This window comes from Vicia villosa, linkage group LG3, assembly GCF_029867415.1.
Source record: "Vicia villosa cultivar HV-30 ecotype Madison, WI linkage group LG3, Vvil1.0, whole genome shotgun sequence".
NCBI lineage: Eukaryota > Viridiplantae > Streptophyta > Magnoliopsida > Fabales > Fabaceae > Vicia > Vicia villosa.
This window is the reverse complement of record NC_081182.1, coordinates 72,502,096-72,518,471: the sequence shown is the minus strand read 5'-3', so window position 1 is coordinate 72,518,471 and position 16,376 is coordinate 72,502,096. Positions and strand designations below refer to the sequence as shown.

At 33.5% G+C, this 16,376-nt stretch overlaps 2 protein-coding genes across 2 annotated transcripts; one reads left to right on the top strand and one right to left on the bottom strand.

The window, feature by feature from the left end:
• Positions 1–599: 599 nt before the first annotated feature.
• On the bottom strand, positions 600–1,676 carry LOC131658319 (receptor-like cytoplasmic kinase 176). Its single transcript, XM_058927627.1, has 4 exons — positions 1,556–1,676; positions 1,318–1,460; positions 1,122–1,227; positions 600–1,035 (listed from the first exon to the last, which is right to left on the bottom strand). Exons 1-4 carry the CDS (start codon positions 1,674–1,676, stop codon positions 653–655), a joined length of 753 nt encoding a protein of 250 aa, XP_058783610.1. The 3' UTR covers positions 600–652.
• Positions 1,677–11,797: 10,121 nt separating this feature from the next.
• Positions 11,798–13,712, top strand: LOC131658318 (uncharacterized). The gene is made up of 3 exons (XM_058927625.1): positions 11,798–11,963; positions 12,080–12,665; positions 12,713–13,712. The coding sequence occupies exons 1-3, from the start codon at positions 11,798–11,800 to the stop codon at positions 13,710–13,712; spliced, it is 1,752 nt and encodes a 583-aa protein (XP_058783608.1).
• The last annotated feature ends 2,664 nt before the right edge of the window (positions 13,713–16,376 follow it).

Here is a 16,376-nt window from a genome sequence, read left to right as displayed (position 1 = left end):
CTTGTTATTCATTTTCAAGAAACAAGACAATCATTGTTGCTTTAAATCCTAATCTAAATGCATACATCAAGAGGAATTATGGTTGCCATATTACAAAGGAAGTTTTGAGCTAGGAAAACTAGATTTTGACTAAGATACATTGTCTAAAACTTCAAATGAAACAACTATGCATGCAATTATTTAACTAGTTTTAGTCAATTCGTTCGAGAAAACCTATTGACTATCACATTCAACTATAGCAGTTTTGATTACTTGTTTCATTCGGATGATTGATCTATTATGTAATATTGTGTTATTCAGGGTTGCAAGATGGTAGAAATGTCATGTGAAGAACATAATAGGCAGGTATGAAGCTTCCTACATATCTTTCTAACCAACCAGAGACAGACAGACAAGCACCTATTTATATACACTCACTGACTGTAATATTTTGGTGGAGAAGGAATGTTTAAATCTCAACATCAAATAACCAACCATCAAAACAAATGGTCATATCTCAAGCAGCAATGGTTTAGAACAGCATGGAAAAAGTGTTGATGAATATTTAAGTGAAAATTTATGGACTTAATACACATGCCTCAAAAAGTTTATATTATTTAAAGAATAAATAGAGGTGATGCTTTCTAATATTTATTCAAAAATGAAAATAATGTCAATTTCCACAAAGTGGAGAAGCTGTTCCAATTGTGTCATCAGAATCCTGAAGCTGTTCCAATGCTGTCACCACCTCATCCATGTTTGGTCTATTTTTTGGTGTTTTTGACAGACAACAAATTACAATGCAAGCTACTCTCATTGCTTCACGCGGCGAGTATTGCCCTTCTATATAGCAATCCATGACTTTGAATACTCGCCCTTCTATATAGCAATCCATGACTTTGAATATCTTGCATTTGTTCAAGAGTAACGGCTTGGCCCATTCGATTAAATTACGTTCATTTCGTGGCCTATTTCTATCAAATACACATTTGCCAGACATAATTTCCAACAGAACAAGTCCAAAACTGTATACATCACCCATTTTGGTTTGATAACCTTAAATAAAAAGACAATGGCAAGAAAAGTTAGGAATATTGAAAGGTATTGCTAATTTTTATTATGTAGTAAGAATAATCAGTTACCTGTCATTATGTACTCAGGTGCTGCGTAAATTACTGCAAAATCTTGGCACCTCCTAAACCTTTCATTTTTATTCAATCCGAAATCGAATATCTTTGCATTGTGATTCTGTCATTTACGTATAAGAATTTACAAACCCGGTCTAACCGTAATTAAACTCTTCATTTGTAAGTTTGTTAGATAAAAGAAACCACTTACTGAATCTATTAAGATATTAGAAGTATTTAATTCTCCATGTATCACGTTGACTTCATCACCGTGAAGATATGCAAGAGCCGTAGCAGCATCAAGAGCTATCTTCATGCGGCTTTTCCATGATAGCGGCTGAACATTAGAAGATCCTGATCCATACAAGTCAGGTAGATAACTTGTAAATGAAGTTATCTAATAAATATTTTTGAAAAAAAAAAGGCAACAACAACAATAAGTGACATACTTTTATACAAATGATTGTCCAAACTTCCCTCGGGCGAAAAATCGTATACCAAAATGGGGTGGATATCCTCTAAGCAATAACCAATAAGTTTCGCAAGATTAGGATGACTCAGTTGTCCCATAATACTGATTATTCTCTATAATGAAGTAAGATGACAATTAAACATATCAAAATATATCTTAAACTTTGAGTAGAAGTTTTTTGAATGAAACTCACCAACAATTCATTGTGATCCTGATGGCACAATTGGTTAAGCTTCCGGACAGTAATTGCAAAACCTGAATCTGGTTTACTGGGGGCTAATGTATGCTCATCAATCCACCCCTTCCTGACAGTAATTACACAACAAAGCTTGTCATCTCTCCCTTGAATTAAGTTCCTTGTAGCAGTTTTTATATCATTTAAACTGAAGCACTTCAATGTACCATCTTCTCTATCATTCAAACCTGTCCGTAACAAAAATTTAATATGAATTAACAACTTAGGCAAGTATATATATATATATATATATATATATATATATATATATATATATATATATATATATATATATATATATATATATATATATATATATATATATATATGAGGGCATATCATATGAGAATGACATATTTATATGAGAATGTGAGAATGAATCTGAACCATTGAATTTTAAAATAAATGGTGAAGATTATGAGTGAATTTTTTTTCTCTCTCCTGTATCTTGAAATAAATGAAGTAGGAGAGAGAAAAAAAAGATTCAATCATAATCTCCACCATTTATTTTAAAGTCCAATGGTTCGGATTCATTCTCACATTCTCATATAAATATGTCATTCTCATATGATATGTCCTATATATATATATATATAGGGGAATGTTATAACACACCCACTCATTTTAATGAAGGTGTGTATTAGCATGATGCACCTTCTTAATTTAAGATTAAATGCTCTTCTCTCTCTTAATTATGATTTATATAATTTCATTTTCAATTATTTTTATACCTAAAAACTCATTTTCTCTCTCTCTTTCTCTATTTTTCCCTCAATTTATTTTATATACGGAGTAATTATTTGGCATCTACAGTGCAGGTAAAATATAAACTATCAATTTAGTACTATCAATTTATGTAAATACAGCTTAAAGGAAATTATTTTATAGGGTATTTAAAGTACATGTAATAACAATTTGTAGTGTGTTTTAACCATTATTTTTTTTTAAAAATATATAACGAGTAAATATATTGTTTTACAATGTATTTTAACTATCAGTTGTATTTTTAACGAAAACAATTTTACAATGAAGCTATTTCTTGAAATACATTACAAAAGAAATTTTTTATTTAAAAATAAATTATAAAAAAATTGATTACTCAAAAATAAAAGGATTTCTTTTGTTAAAGAAAACATTATAAGTTGTTTTTTTTTTTTATATAAAAAAAACTAATTGTACCTAAAAAAAATTGGAAAAATGTTTTTTTTAATGTTTTCTTTTATCATACACTAAAGTTTTAGTAAAAAAGTTGAAATTTTTTTCCATGAGCTGCATTTCAAGAAAAGAAATTACTGAACATATTTTCTTTTAATTATAAATGTTAGTGCTATAAAAGTCACGTATGCATTAATTTAATTTCAAAACTGTTTTTGTCAAAAAATAAAATAGAATATATGATTAGAATGACAATGAGCAATGTTAAAGGACTTTTATTATTCAATTGATAGTTAAATGTCAAATAATTACATGACATAAATAAATTGAGTGAAAAAAGAGAGAGAAAATGAGTTTTTAGGTATAAAAATAATTGAAAATAAAATTATATAAATCATAATTAATTAAGAGAGAGAAGAGCATTTAATCTTAAATTAAGAAGGTGCATCATGCTAATACACACCTTCATTAAAATGAGTGGGTGTGTTATAGCATTCCCCATATATATATATATATATATATATATATATATATATATATATATATATATATATATATATATATATATATATATATATATATATTCATTCAATGTGAATAAGAATGTTGCATTACGATAATACGGAGGACTGTGCTTAGTTTTGAACCATGCACTAAAGAAGCGACCCATGAACATGTTGCTGGAAGTGTCGTAAAGAGTAATGCAGAAATTGAAACGTTGAAGAAAACGTTAGAGGATGAAACAAACGAAGGAAGCTGGTGGCTCTGATTCTGTGAGAAAGAGTGAACGTGGATGGGAAGATTAAATGGTTTGCGGAGGATTTCCTGTCAGTGAAGAAGGAAGAAGGGCAAAAACACGGTTTTCTTATAAAGGAAAAACACGGTTAGTTAGGAGTAATGAAAAACTCCATTTTAAGATAATCTACAACATTTAAAAACATTCCAATTTAAGGTTAATCTACATCATTCTACAACACGGTTTTCCATTATTTACTTTTAATTAGTTAATTAGTCAATTAATTAATTATTTTTTAAGTAAAAATGTTTTTAAAAAATATTTATTTATGTTTTAAGTAAACAATAAAAGGTTGTTCATCTATCAATTAGGTAATTAATTATTTAAAAAAACATCATAAATACTCCCTTTTATTCTATTTATATAAAAAGAATATATTTTAAGCTTATTGAATAATCAATAACATAATAGAACAAATACATTAATTATTAAATAAATATAAACAATCAACTTTTTTTTCTTTTATAAATATGATTAGTAAATTAAAAGATTCCAACAAATTTATAATAAATCCACCTATTTTATAGAGCAATTAATTTCACCAGTATTTTTTTTAAACATATAAAAATAACATTTTTTCCTGCTAATAGGTAAATAAATAGTAAAATTTTATTTTCATTTATTGCTCATATGCCGATTCCTTTTATAGTTTTAGAAATTTTGTTTTTTAGTTGGGGTGTTCAAAACTAAATCGACCAAAAAAAATCGCAAAACCAAAATCGTAAAAAATTGTATTTAGTTCGGATGTGTTTGAACCATTTTCTAACAGAACTGCGCAGTTCAGTTTGGTTTGCGATTTATATTTTGCAAACCGAACCAAATCAAACCAAACCGATTATGTTACAAAATCTTACTAACCAATATATATTTCTTTAATTCTTTAGAGAAATCAATTGACATTGTGTGTATATTTTATCATATTATTCTTTGTATGATATTTATTTTAATTTATATATCAACAAAAAAACAAAATATTATTCATTTATAAATACTATTTTGATAAAATAAATTTTATCGTATACTTATTTAAGAATCCAATTTCATGTATATCTTTCTTTAGACTTAAGAACTTATAAGACGCAATTTTATGTATCAAATTTTAAACTTATTTTGACAATTAAAAACTCTTCATGGTAATGGATGAATGATGAAACACAAAATTATATTTTCCTCTATATGTATGTATGACTCAATAACTTGTTTTTGTAAAAAGTCGAACCAACTCAAACCGCATTAATTTGGTTTTGTTTGGTTTGATTTTATTTTTAAAAGCCAATCAAACCAAATCAAACCACAAGTTTTTTTCTCTTTCGGTTTGAATGATTTTTAGCATTAAAATCGTCCAAACCGCACCGTGAACACCCCTACTTAGGATGTAGGAGAAAGAGGTCCAAGTAATTCAGAATTCTTGCCGAGAGGTCATGACACTGACTGGGTATTATTTTTAACCGAAATCGAACTCAATATTTTTCAAACATTTATTTCTTAAAAACACCTGTTTACCACTCGAATTCAAATGCTTTATTAAATATTTTTTCAGGAATGCTATTTTCACACTACTAGTTACACCTACACCCCGAATAATACTTACAAATACATATTGTTTATTATTATTATTATTATTTAACTTTGCACCTTCTTCTTTCTTATCACTTACCATTTTTTTCCAACAACCACGATAAGTTATTTATCTCTTCCAACTTTTTTTTTCTTCTCCGTTAACTAATTTCTTCCAACACCCACTGCAACTCTGATTCCTTCCATTACAACATCCCTCATTTCTTCAATCATATTTTTCTTTTTTTCTTTTTTACCCATTCCTCTACTTTATTGTAATTTTGGTTTAATTTTGTTGAGTAATGCTAATATGTGCCCTAAAGACACATGTTAAGAGCTAAATGTAGAAGTTTTTTTATTGGAAATTGTGCAATATTTTTATTAAAAATTTATAATTAATATTTTCATTGCTTTGTTTCAAGATAAACTTTCTATTAATATGTTTTTTAACATGTGCCCTTAGGGCACATGTTAGCTTTACCCAATTTTGTTATATATATAAATATAATGATTTAAGAGAAGTATGAAAGAAAATAAATACAAATTACATCTTCAATAACTTTGCAATTTATCAAAAAATAGTGTGGATTTGTGATTTGTGATATTTTTTTTTCTTTATGAATGTTAATAAATTCTTAAAGATTAAAACGAGAAGTTGGTTAAAAGAGTTCAAATATTGGTTAGCAGAACTTTAGACATTAAAAAAATTATAGTAAATTATAAGTAATATCAAATTAATTAAGTGTAAAATGTTGGTTAATAAGTCTAAGAAATTGGTTAATGAGTTTTCAACCATAAAAAACATAGGAAGTAAAGTAGAAATAAAATAATGTTGATTAATCATCTATAAAAAAATTGATTAAATCATTTCAGAAGTTGGTTAATGAATTTGTAAATATAAAAATAATAATAAATACGATAAAATTGGTTAATTGTATGTAAAAAATTAGTTAATATATATTGAAATATGGTTAATATAAATAGTGGTTTCAACTATTAGTTTTATTTTGATAGGGGAGAGGAAATTTTAGAGTTTTAATGCGAATTTTTTTTTGAATAATCATTTTTTTAAAAAAAATTCCAGAAATAACAAGGTTTTCAAAATAATTACGAAAATGTTTTTTTTTATAAAAATAACACGTTGTCGCCAGGGGGGGTGGCGACAACGTTCTGGGCTTAAGTGATGTCGCCAGGTCCATTGGCGCCTCCCTTGTATTGTTTAGGTGTTGTCGCCAGCCCCCCTGGCGACAACACCCCCCTATTTTTTTTTCTTTTTTTTTTCTTTTTTTTTTATATTACTTTTTTAGTTGTTTTTTTATTTTTTTTAAGATGGAAATATAATAGCAATAAATTAAACATAACCAAAATACAAAATACATTGAAATGAAAAACAACACAAAATACATTAAAATGAAAAACAACTCAAAATACAGTAACGATACAAATAAAAATCCTATTGCGCGCCACGTGGACCATGGTACGATCCACATTCAGGTTGTCTAATAGGTCGTGTAGACGGGTCACGAGTTGGTAATGCCCCCTATTCCTGCGACGACGCCCCCCTCTATTTGGTTCGTCTTGTGCTTGAGTCGACGGCCCCTCAATGAAATATGGGTCTTCAAAATCTGTGGGCCGTCCTTGACCTCTAGAATTCCCTCCATAGGATAGGCGGGTGCCCGCGGCGCTGTCAAAGCTTTGTCTAGGCGGGTTGAAATTTCTCCTAGTGGGTGCGGCCTGGAAGTTTTGGAAGTTGGTGGTGGATCCGGTTTGGTTAAAATACAATGGTTGTGGTGGTGTGTTGAGGTCAAATGGTTGGTTGGTGTACTGTGACGTTGGTTGGTCGAATGTGGTGTATTGCGGGTATTCTTCTTCTATGCCCATGTCGGGGGTTATTGGTGGTGATCTTGAAGAGATCCCCGCATGGAATTCTTGGAAATGTGATCTGGAAGAGCTCCCTACATGGAATTCTTGATTTTGTGGTTGAGTTTGGGATGGAAAAAATTGGTGGTATTGTTGGGAATGTTGTTGGTAAAAAGGTGTTTGTGGTTGGATTGGTTGTTGGTGGTAACTTTGTTGTTGTTGTTGGTGTTGCCGTGGGTAATGCTGTTGTTGGTAATTTGGCGGTGGTTGTTGTTGTTGTTGGTAATTTGGTGGTGATGGTTGTTGTTGTTGTTGGTGGTAATTTGGTGGTGGTTGTTGTTGTCCTCCAAAATATGGAGGTTGTGCTCGCGGGTCAGCTAAATAGAAAGGGGCAGACACAATCATTTCAGGATTTGTGACCGATCTGTACCAGTTGACATATTCAACAGTTGGCTTCATTTCTTGCGGCGCCACAGGAAATTCTAGAACATATTTGGAACGACGAGCCCATATTTTACGCTGATCTATAGCAAACGTCTTGTAATTTTCTACGTACCACTGTTCGCTAACCTTCGCCAGATGCCAACGTCCCAAACAGTCAGGTTCAGGTGGGTCAGGGATACCTTGATGCATGCCGAATTGGAGCTTCACACGGTCACTTTGGTGCATCTCCACAGTGGTGAACCGTATGATGGGTGATTTTGTCGTCCAAATAGCCGCCTCGTCAAGGTCGGGTACGTGATCCAATTCCAAGTAAGGTCTCCAAATAAACTGCAAAGCAAATAATATTAATTTCAAAGTATAGAAGATAGTAAATTTTATAAATATATTTTGAAAATGGATACATGCTGAAGGCATCATTCAGAAAGAAATTTAATGCGTGGGTGATACGTTCGATATCTCAAGCCCACACCTGCGTCACCACTAACATAGCGCAAGATCATCGAAAACTCAGTCATGACATGATATGTCATACCATCATTCCTCTGGTCGAAACTGACCCATCACTGAAGGTGAAGACAATTATTTCTCATTGCGTTTCTGTGTTCAAATACAGACCTTCGTACAAAAAGGCTTGGTTGGCGAAACAGAAAGCAATTGAAAAAGTCTACGGCAACTGGGAGGAATCGTACCAACAACTTCCTCGCTACCTGGCTGCACTGCAATTGTATTCACTTGGGACTGTTACTATATTGGAGACACTGCCGGCACAGTCCCAAGACGGAACCCCTCTCGAAGGTAATGGAATCTTCCATAGACTGTTCTGGGCGTTTCGACCATGCATCGTCGGTTTTGGTTTTTGCAAGCCGATTATTCAAATTGATGGAACATGGCTGTATGGGAAATACAAGGGAACTTTGCTGATGGCGGTCGCGCAGGATGGAAACAGCAACATTTTTCCGATAGCCTTTGCTCTGGTAGAAGGAGAAACAGCTGCTGCTTGGAGTTTCTTTCTGAAGAATCTCCGAGCTAGAGGTAAGCGGTGGAATTCAGTGTTACAAACACAACAGGTCTACAGCGATGTGTGTATGAAATATATACAACAGGAATCTGCCAAGGGTAACACTCACCGAGTGACCGAGTTCAACCGTCATGGCCACACCTTCAGTGTAAAGGAAACAATTGACCACAACCAGGGACTTCCACGACAACAGTATCGCGTCAATATCCCAGATCGTTGGTGCGACTGTGGCCAATTTCAAGCATATCACATTCCTTGCTCCCATGTCCTTGCAGCATGTTCACATACTCACTTTGATGCATTATCTTTGGTATCAAAAATTTACAAGGTATCAACGTATACGACAATTACTTTCCGGTGGTAGCAATGGAAGCATATTGGCCTGTGTACGAGGGGGAAACAGTTTGGCATAACGATTTAATGCGTCGGAATAAAAGCGGTCGACCAAACAGCAGGCGTATTAGAACCGAGATGGACGTAACTGAAAAAATGCAGAGGAAGTGTAGTATATGTCGTGAGGTAGGACATAATAGGACCAAATGTCCCAATCGTGGATCTAGCTCCACAACATAGTTTTTAGTTTCGATGATATTTGTAATTTACTTTTTCAATGAAATGAACTTTTTTCATAGATTTTATGGGTTACAACACAAAAAACATTACCAAAAAAATAATGGATCCAGGAGACATATTGAAAGAAATTACCAAATATTACCATGGAAAAAATATTTGGAACCCATAATATTTACAAACATTTAAGAGAAAATATTACCGAAAACATTAATGTTGAAAGAAAAAAATTACCGAAAAAAATTACCATGGAAAAAAAAATTACCGAAAAAATTATATAAAAAAATAATGTTGAAAGAATATTTGAAAAATATAATATAAAAAAATTTAAGAGAAAATATGTTAAAGAAAAAAATAACAAAAAAAAATATGGGGGGGTGTTGTCGCCAGGGGGGGTGGCGACAACACCTAAAATTTGCATGTAGGCGCCAGGCCCACTGGCGACGACGTTCTGGGCTTAGTGTTGTCGCCACCCCCCCTGGCGACAACGTGGTGCAGGTAGTAAAAAAGTGACATTTGGAGAATTTTTTTGAAAACTTGGTTATTTCTGAATTTTTTTTAAAAAAACTTGTTATTCAAAAAAAAAATTCTTTTAATGCAACAGGAAAGAGAAAGTGGTTTAAATGAAAGAGAATAAAATGATCAATAAAGTTTAACTTAAAATGACAAAAGTATCCTTTTAAAAAGGCGAAATTATCAAATCTCTTGTATTTATGTACAGTTGCTGAAGGTGCAATGTTAAAAAAAAAAGTAATGTTATTCTTACATTCATATTATACATCAATACTTACACCAAATACTATTCACCTATTTATACGATGAATAATATTTTTAAAATAAAATAATAATATTTATAAACAATAATTTTTATTTTAAAAATTAACGTATGTAAGGACGACTACTATTTATGTACGGATGAAACTGTTCACGTTACTATTCATAAACAGTACATTACAGTAGTCACCAAATTTGGTTAATGCAGTAATGAAGTTGGTTAATGCAACATCCAGGTATTAAAAATAATTTTTAGCAGTCACCAAACTTGGTTAATGCAGTAATGAAGTTGGTTAATGCAACATTCAGGTATTAAAAATAATTTTTAGTAGTCACCAAACTTGGTTAATGCAGTGTAAAAATTTGATTAATGCAGTAATGAAGTTGGTTAATGCAACATCCAGGTATTAAAAATAATTTTTAACAGTCATCAAACTTGGTTAATACAGTAATGAAGTTGGTTAATGCACGTCCGTACATGAACAGTATCATCTGTAATTTTAAAAAAAATATTTTTTATAAATATTATTATTTTATTTTTAAAAACAGTGTTCACCGTATAAATATGGTGAACAGTGTTTGATGTAAATATTGATGTATAATATGGGTGTAAGAATAACATTACTCTAAAAAAATTGTCAAAATATCTTTCCTCATATTTTATAAACCTTCGTTCTTTAGAAGATTTACTTATTCATGCTTCCATGCTTTTCAGACTCTCCATCATTTTAAGTTATGACGTGGCATCAAAGTCTTTTATTCTTTGTTTTAAAGTTTGAAGGAGAGAGGAAATGAAGTCTTTGGAGAAAAAAAGACTTAAAAGAAGATTTTTTTTTTCTAAAAAATGTTTTTGTGATATATTTTAGGGTTAATAGTAATTTATCCCCTGGTAATATGAGCGTGTTTCGGTTTACCCCCACCGTTGCCAAAGGCAGGTTTTAGCAACGATTTTTTTTGAAAAAACCGTTGCGAAAAGGTAGGGAGGGGGGAAAATCAAAATTCACTAACATTATAGGGGGATGAATTACTATTAACCCTATATTTTAGAGAAAATGGGATGTGCACCGAAAGTGTAAATTACTTTTACACTGTCAACCAATGACAACCATGTATCTTACCAAGTCATCACTTAAATTTTAAATTACTAATATGATTTGACACTTTAAAATAATATGATTGAATGTCTATTTAATACTTTTTTACACTAACAGTCCACTACCATTAAACTCTATATTTTAAGTTTTAAAATTCTTGTAATATATATCATAAATTAAATTTGAAAATTTTATTTAAAACCTCTAAAACTCCTTAATATATATCACAAGTCTTTGATACAATTCTCAGTAAATTGATTATCCCTGTTTAGGGTAACCGATTTCCACTTTGATATTTTATTTTTCCATACTTTCAAAATTGTTTTTCAAATAAGCTGCTTTCCACTAAACGATCTCAAAAGTTTTTAAAATGCATTTGAATTAACAAGGACTTCCAATAAGAACTCCCAAAGAACTAAAAGTTGTTGGATACTATGTTTTACGATGAAGACATATGGACGAACTATTTATTTCAAATTACCTCTTGTAATCCCTGCCATATCAATTACTTTCTCAGTTTTCTTGTTTCCAAATCTTAGTAAACACATAAGGTTTCACTTAACTGGATTTAAGATTTCTAGTCAAATCTCAATTACTTTCTCCAAAACCAATATAATTAGACGAGTCCTTAAGATCTGTTGATGAGAAAATTGTTAATTTTTAAAGATTGTTTTCGCGTGCCTTGACAAAGAGATACAAGATTTTTAAAGATTGTGATGTCTCAGCAATCGAGTGATGAATCTCCCGTTTCAGACTCGGCAACACCGGAAGAGTCCTCTAACCCTAATAGAGTTCTTAAGGTTGTCCATTTAAGGACGATTAGCAGTGACGAAGTAAAGGCCACAAAGCCTAAAATGACTCATGCAAAATGGCCCAAGGAGGGTATTCACAACAAGGGTACCAAATCCTCAGCATCAGCTACCATAGAGGAACTTACTAAAGAAGGATCCAAATATGTCGATAGCGCAATTACCAGGATTGTTACTCGTATTCTGAAGGAGAATCATCAAGTGCCTGGAATATCTATTCCTCTTCAAACCATATGGATGATCCCCTCAATAACACCAGTAAGGCTGAGGCTGTTAACACCGTTGATAGTAACCTAGAAATCTACAAGGATGAACAAGGGTTTACTAAGAATACCAATGTCACCGAAGATGTCAATGACATTGACAATAATGAGCACCCTAAGGCCAATACTGAAACTGATACTAATGTGGTTGACTTAGATGAGTACTTTGACGACGAATTACTTACCTCCTTGAATCCTAGTGTAGCCAACAGGCTAATGACAAGAACAAAAGGCAAAGCTGTTGTCCAAGGATCTCCTAAAAGGAGCACTCAAGTGAACAACCCTGCCAAAGACACTGTCAGGAAGAAGAGTACTTCTGCAGGATCTGTCAAGAGCAAAGCTGTAACCAAGAGTAAAGGGGTTGGTCCATCAAAATCTTGGAGCAGGGTCATTCCAAAGAAAAGAAAAGAGCGGGAAATCGTTGAACCTGAATCTGATGTTGAAGTGAATGTCCCTGACATTCCATCGAGGAAGAAGCCTACAACCAGTAAGCTTGTTCCTGTATTCCTGAAGTTCCCATTGATAATGTGTCTTTCCACTATGCCTCTAGTGCCAGCAGATGGAAGTATGTTCTCCAAAAGAGATTGGTTGTTGAAAGGGAATTGGCTCCAAATGCTCTTGAAAACAAGGAGGTCTTAGAGTTGATTCAAGAAGCTGGACTGCTAAAAACTGTGTGCAATCTTCCCAAATGTTATGAGAAACTGGTAAAAGAATTTGTGGTAAACCTATCTGAAGATTGTGGCAACAGCAGGAGTGCATACTACAAAAAGGTGTTTGTAAGAGGTAAGTGTGTATCGTTCTCTCCTTTTGTGATTAATAAATTCTTGGAAAGAACAGATGAAGCTCAAACCGAGCTGGAAGTAACAGACAACCAAGTCTGTCAAGTGATCACAGCCAAGCAAGTAAAAAGTTGGCCCATAAAAGAGAAGCTAACTGCAAGCAAGCTAAGCATCAAGTATGCAATGCTTCACAAGATAGGAGCAGCTAATTGGGTTCCAACAAATTACAAGTCCGCTATCTCAACTGTGCTTGGTAGCTTTTTGTATGCTGTAGGAACAAAGGCAAAGTTTGATTATGGAGCATATATTTTTGACCAAACCATAAAGCATGCTGGAAGCTTCAGTATTAAGGGTCCAATTACCTTTCCATCCTTCTTGTGTGGTATAATTCTGGAGCAGTATTCAAACATTCTCAATGAACATGATGTAGTGTGCAAAAGAGAAAGTCCCTTGGCCTTCCATTACAAACTGTTTCAGGGTAAGCATGTTCCAGACATTGTCATGACATCAGCTGAAACTTCCAAATCTGGAACATCAGTCAACAAAGCAGAAGTCATAGCAATGCTAAAAGAGACTTGCAAAGAATTGGAATCAAGAAAAATATCTCTTGAAAAAATGATACGTACTCTGGAAATGGATGAGAATGAGGAGTTTGCAGATACTGAAGAGATGGAAGACAAAGATAAACAAGAAGGGGAAGAAGAAAATGTTAGTCCGGCTGATGCCTCTGAGAAAGAAAGTTCTTCAGACACCTCAAGTGGGTCTGAATCTGGGCAGTAATTCCAGCTGGAGTCCTGTTTGTTTTTGTTTTTGTTTTTTTGTTTTGTTTGATTTGTTTCTTTTGCTTTTAGTTTTATTTAATTTCGGTCAGTTTAAATTTTTGGACTTATTTAAACTTGGAGGAGGAGAAGTTTTTTTTAGGCTTTGGCAACATTTGTGGCCAAACAGGGGGAGAAGTAATATGTCACCCCAGAACAACAAGAATGGTGGTTGTGTGTTATCAACAATTCTAATTTGCTTATTTTTGTGTTGATCTGTTTGTGCTTGTGCTACTCTTGTGGCTGTCTGTCTGTTTTTGTTTGAGCACTGTGTGCATACTGGTGATGTATGCTGTTTGTTTGTATTAGCTTGTGTTATTGTGTTTTGGTTATCCGCTGCAAGTTTTTCTCTAGTATGGTGTGACAGGTTGTTTTAGCCAAAAATTTGTCAAAGGGGGAGATTGAAGGTGTATTCATGTTGGCTGCATTATTGGTAAAACATACCTGGTTGATTTTGTATATGCAGGTTGCATATATGTGTGAAGCTAATACAGGTTTTGTAGTGAATGTCATGATCGATGTCATCACATCCGTGTGTGACACCAGGAGCTGTTGTTGTTTATTAGTTGTGTTTCCCGATTTATCCCTTTTATCAGTTTAGGAAACTTATTATTGAGTGCTGCATATTTCGTCCAGAAGATCCTACTGATAGCACATTGTGTAACAGACAGTTGGCGTGTGAATTAGGTTAACTTTGTTAACCCTAAGGTGTTTCTTAAAAAGCCCAAGGCCCAAGACTGCATATAAAAAGGACTGCAATCCTAATTTGGAATGCAGACAGAAGATTTTATTTTGTGAAGAACGGCTGTTCTGTAACTGTCTCGTGTGATCCACGCTATTGTCTTTGATGATTGCGTTGGAATTAGTTTGTGTTTTTGTAATGTCACTCTAAGCTTTTAAGCACGAGTGTGTGTCTCTTGATTGAAGCTTTTAAGTAGATCAAGGTGTGTTTTTGAAGAGTGTCTTCTATCTGTAATTGTTTATTGTTTATGTGTAATCACTGTTGTGATTGAGGGGGAGTGGAATGGAGATATTCCATATCTAGGTAGAACCTAGGTTGAAGGGTCATTGGGTAGTGATTAAGTGAGAAGTTGTAAACGGGGGAGTTTAGCTTTGAATTGATACTACTGATAGTGGACTTCATCCCTGGCTTGGTAGCCCCCAGAGTAGGTTGTTTGAACCGAACTGGGTAAACAATTTTGTGTGTTCTTTACTGTTTTGTTATTACTTTCTGTGCTGCATAATGGTGGATGTCATAACATCCAGTTTGACATCGAGCGTGTGTTACTAGAATTTTCAAAGACTGTCATCAATATGTTTGTTCCAAGCTCTTGGAGCTTGGTTCAAACTATACAATGCTTTATGAAATTTGTAGTATCTCATCTCTTGGTTCTTCACTACAAATCCGGGGGCTGCTCTACATAAACATCTTCATCGAGCAGACAGTTCAAAAATGGAGATTTGACGTACATTTGATATATCCCCCAATACCAACAATTAATCAGATGGTCTCAAGCCTAGCCACATCTGCAAACACTTCCTCAAAGTTTATACCTTCAAGTTGTAAAAATCCCTTCGCTACCAATCGATCCTTATACATGATTATCTTGCCTTTGGGATTTGCCTTCACTTTATAGACCCAACGCACACCAATTGGCTTCTTTCTAAGCGATATATCAAATAAATCCCAAGTGCCATTCTTTTCAATAGATTCCATCTCCTCTTTCATTGCACAAGTCCACTTTGGATCACTTAGAGCCTCCTCCGTATTCACTGCTTCAGATTCAGCCATAAGGGCAAAGTGAAAGAAATCACATTCATTATTGACTTCGTTATCTTGAAATCTCTCGCACTCTTGGAGTCCTAAAGGAAAGACCCTTTGCCTTGTTGATCTTCTAAGATTATCCTCGTTTAGAACCTCATTTGGGGGCTGCACGACAGTTTCAGAACTGACAGGATCATTAAAAACAAAGTTGTTAGGGTTCTGTTCTGCTGGTAACCGGTTACACCAGAATGAACTGACTGGGTGTAACCGGTTACACCTTCTGCAGATCTGGATGTCTGTTTTTTCTGCTGGTAAGCGGTTACATCAGATTGCACTCCCTAATGGTAATCGGTTACACTGGGAATGACAGTACCAATTTCTTTAAAAATAACATCCCAGCTTATCGCAATCCTTCGATTTTTCGCATCAAACAGCTTGTAACCACCTTTAGAATGATATCCAACAAAAATAATATCCCCTCCTTTGTCGTCCAACTTATTAGTAAGTTGATCCGACACATGTCTATACGCTACCGAACCAAAAACTCTCAAATGGATTAGATTCAGTTTGAATCCGAACCATACCTTTTCCGATGTAAGCTTCTCAAGCTTCTTGGTAGGACATCTATTCAACAAGTAAGTGGCTGTAGAAACAGCTTGTCCCCATAGTTCCTTCGGTAAATTTTTACCGCTCATGCTTCGAACCATGTTCATAATCGAGCGATTTTTCCTATCGACAATAACATTTTGCTGAGGCATATATGGTGGCACAATCTCACGCACTATACCCTCATCATCACAATATTTCCCAAACACATCCGAGGTATACTCACTTCCACCATCCATTTTGAGAATCTTAAAC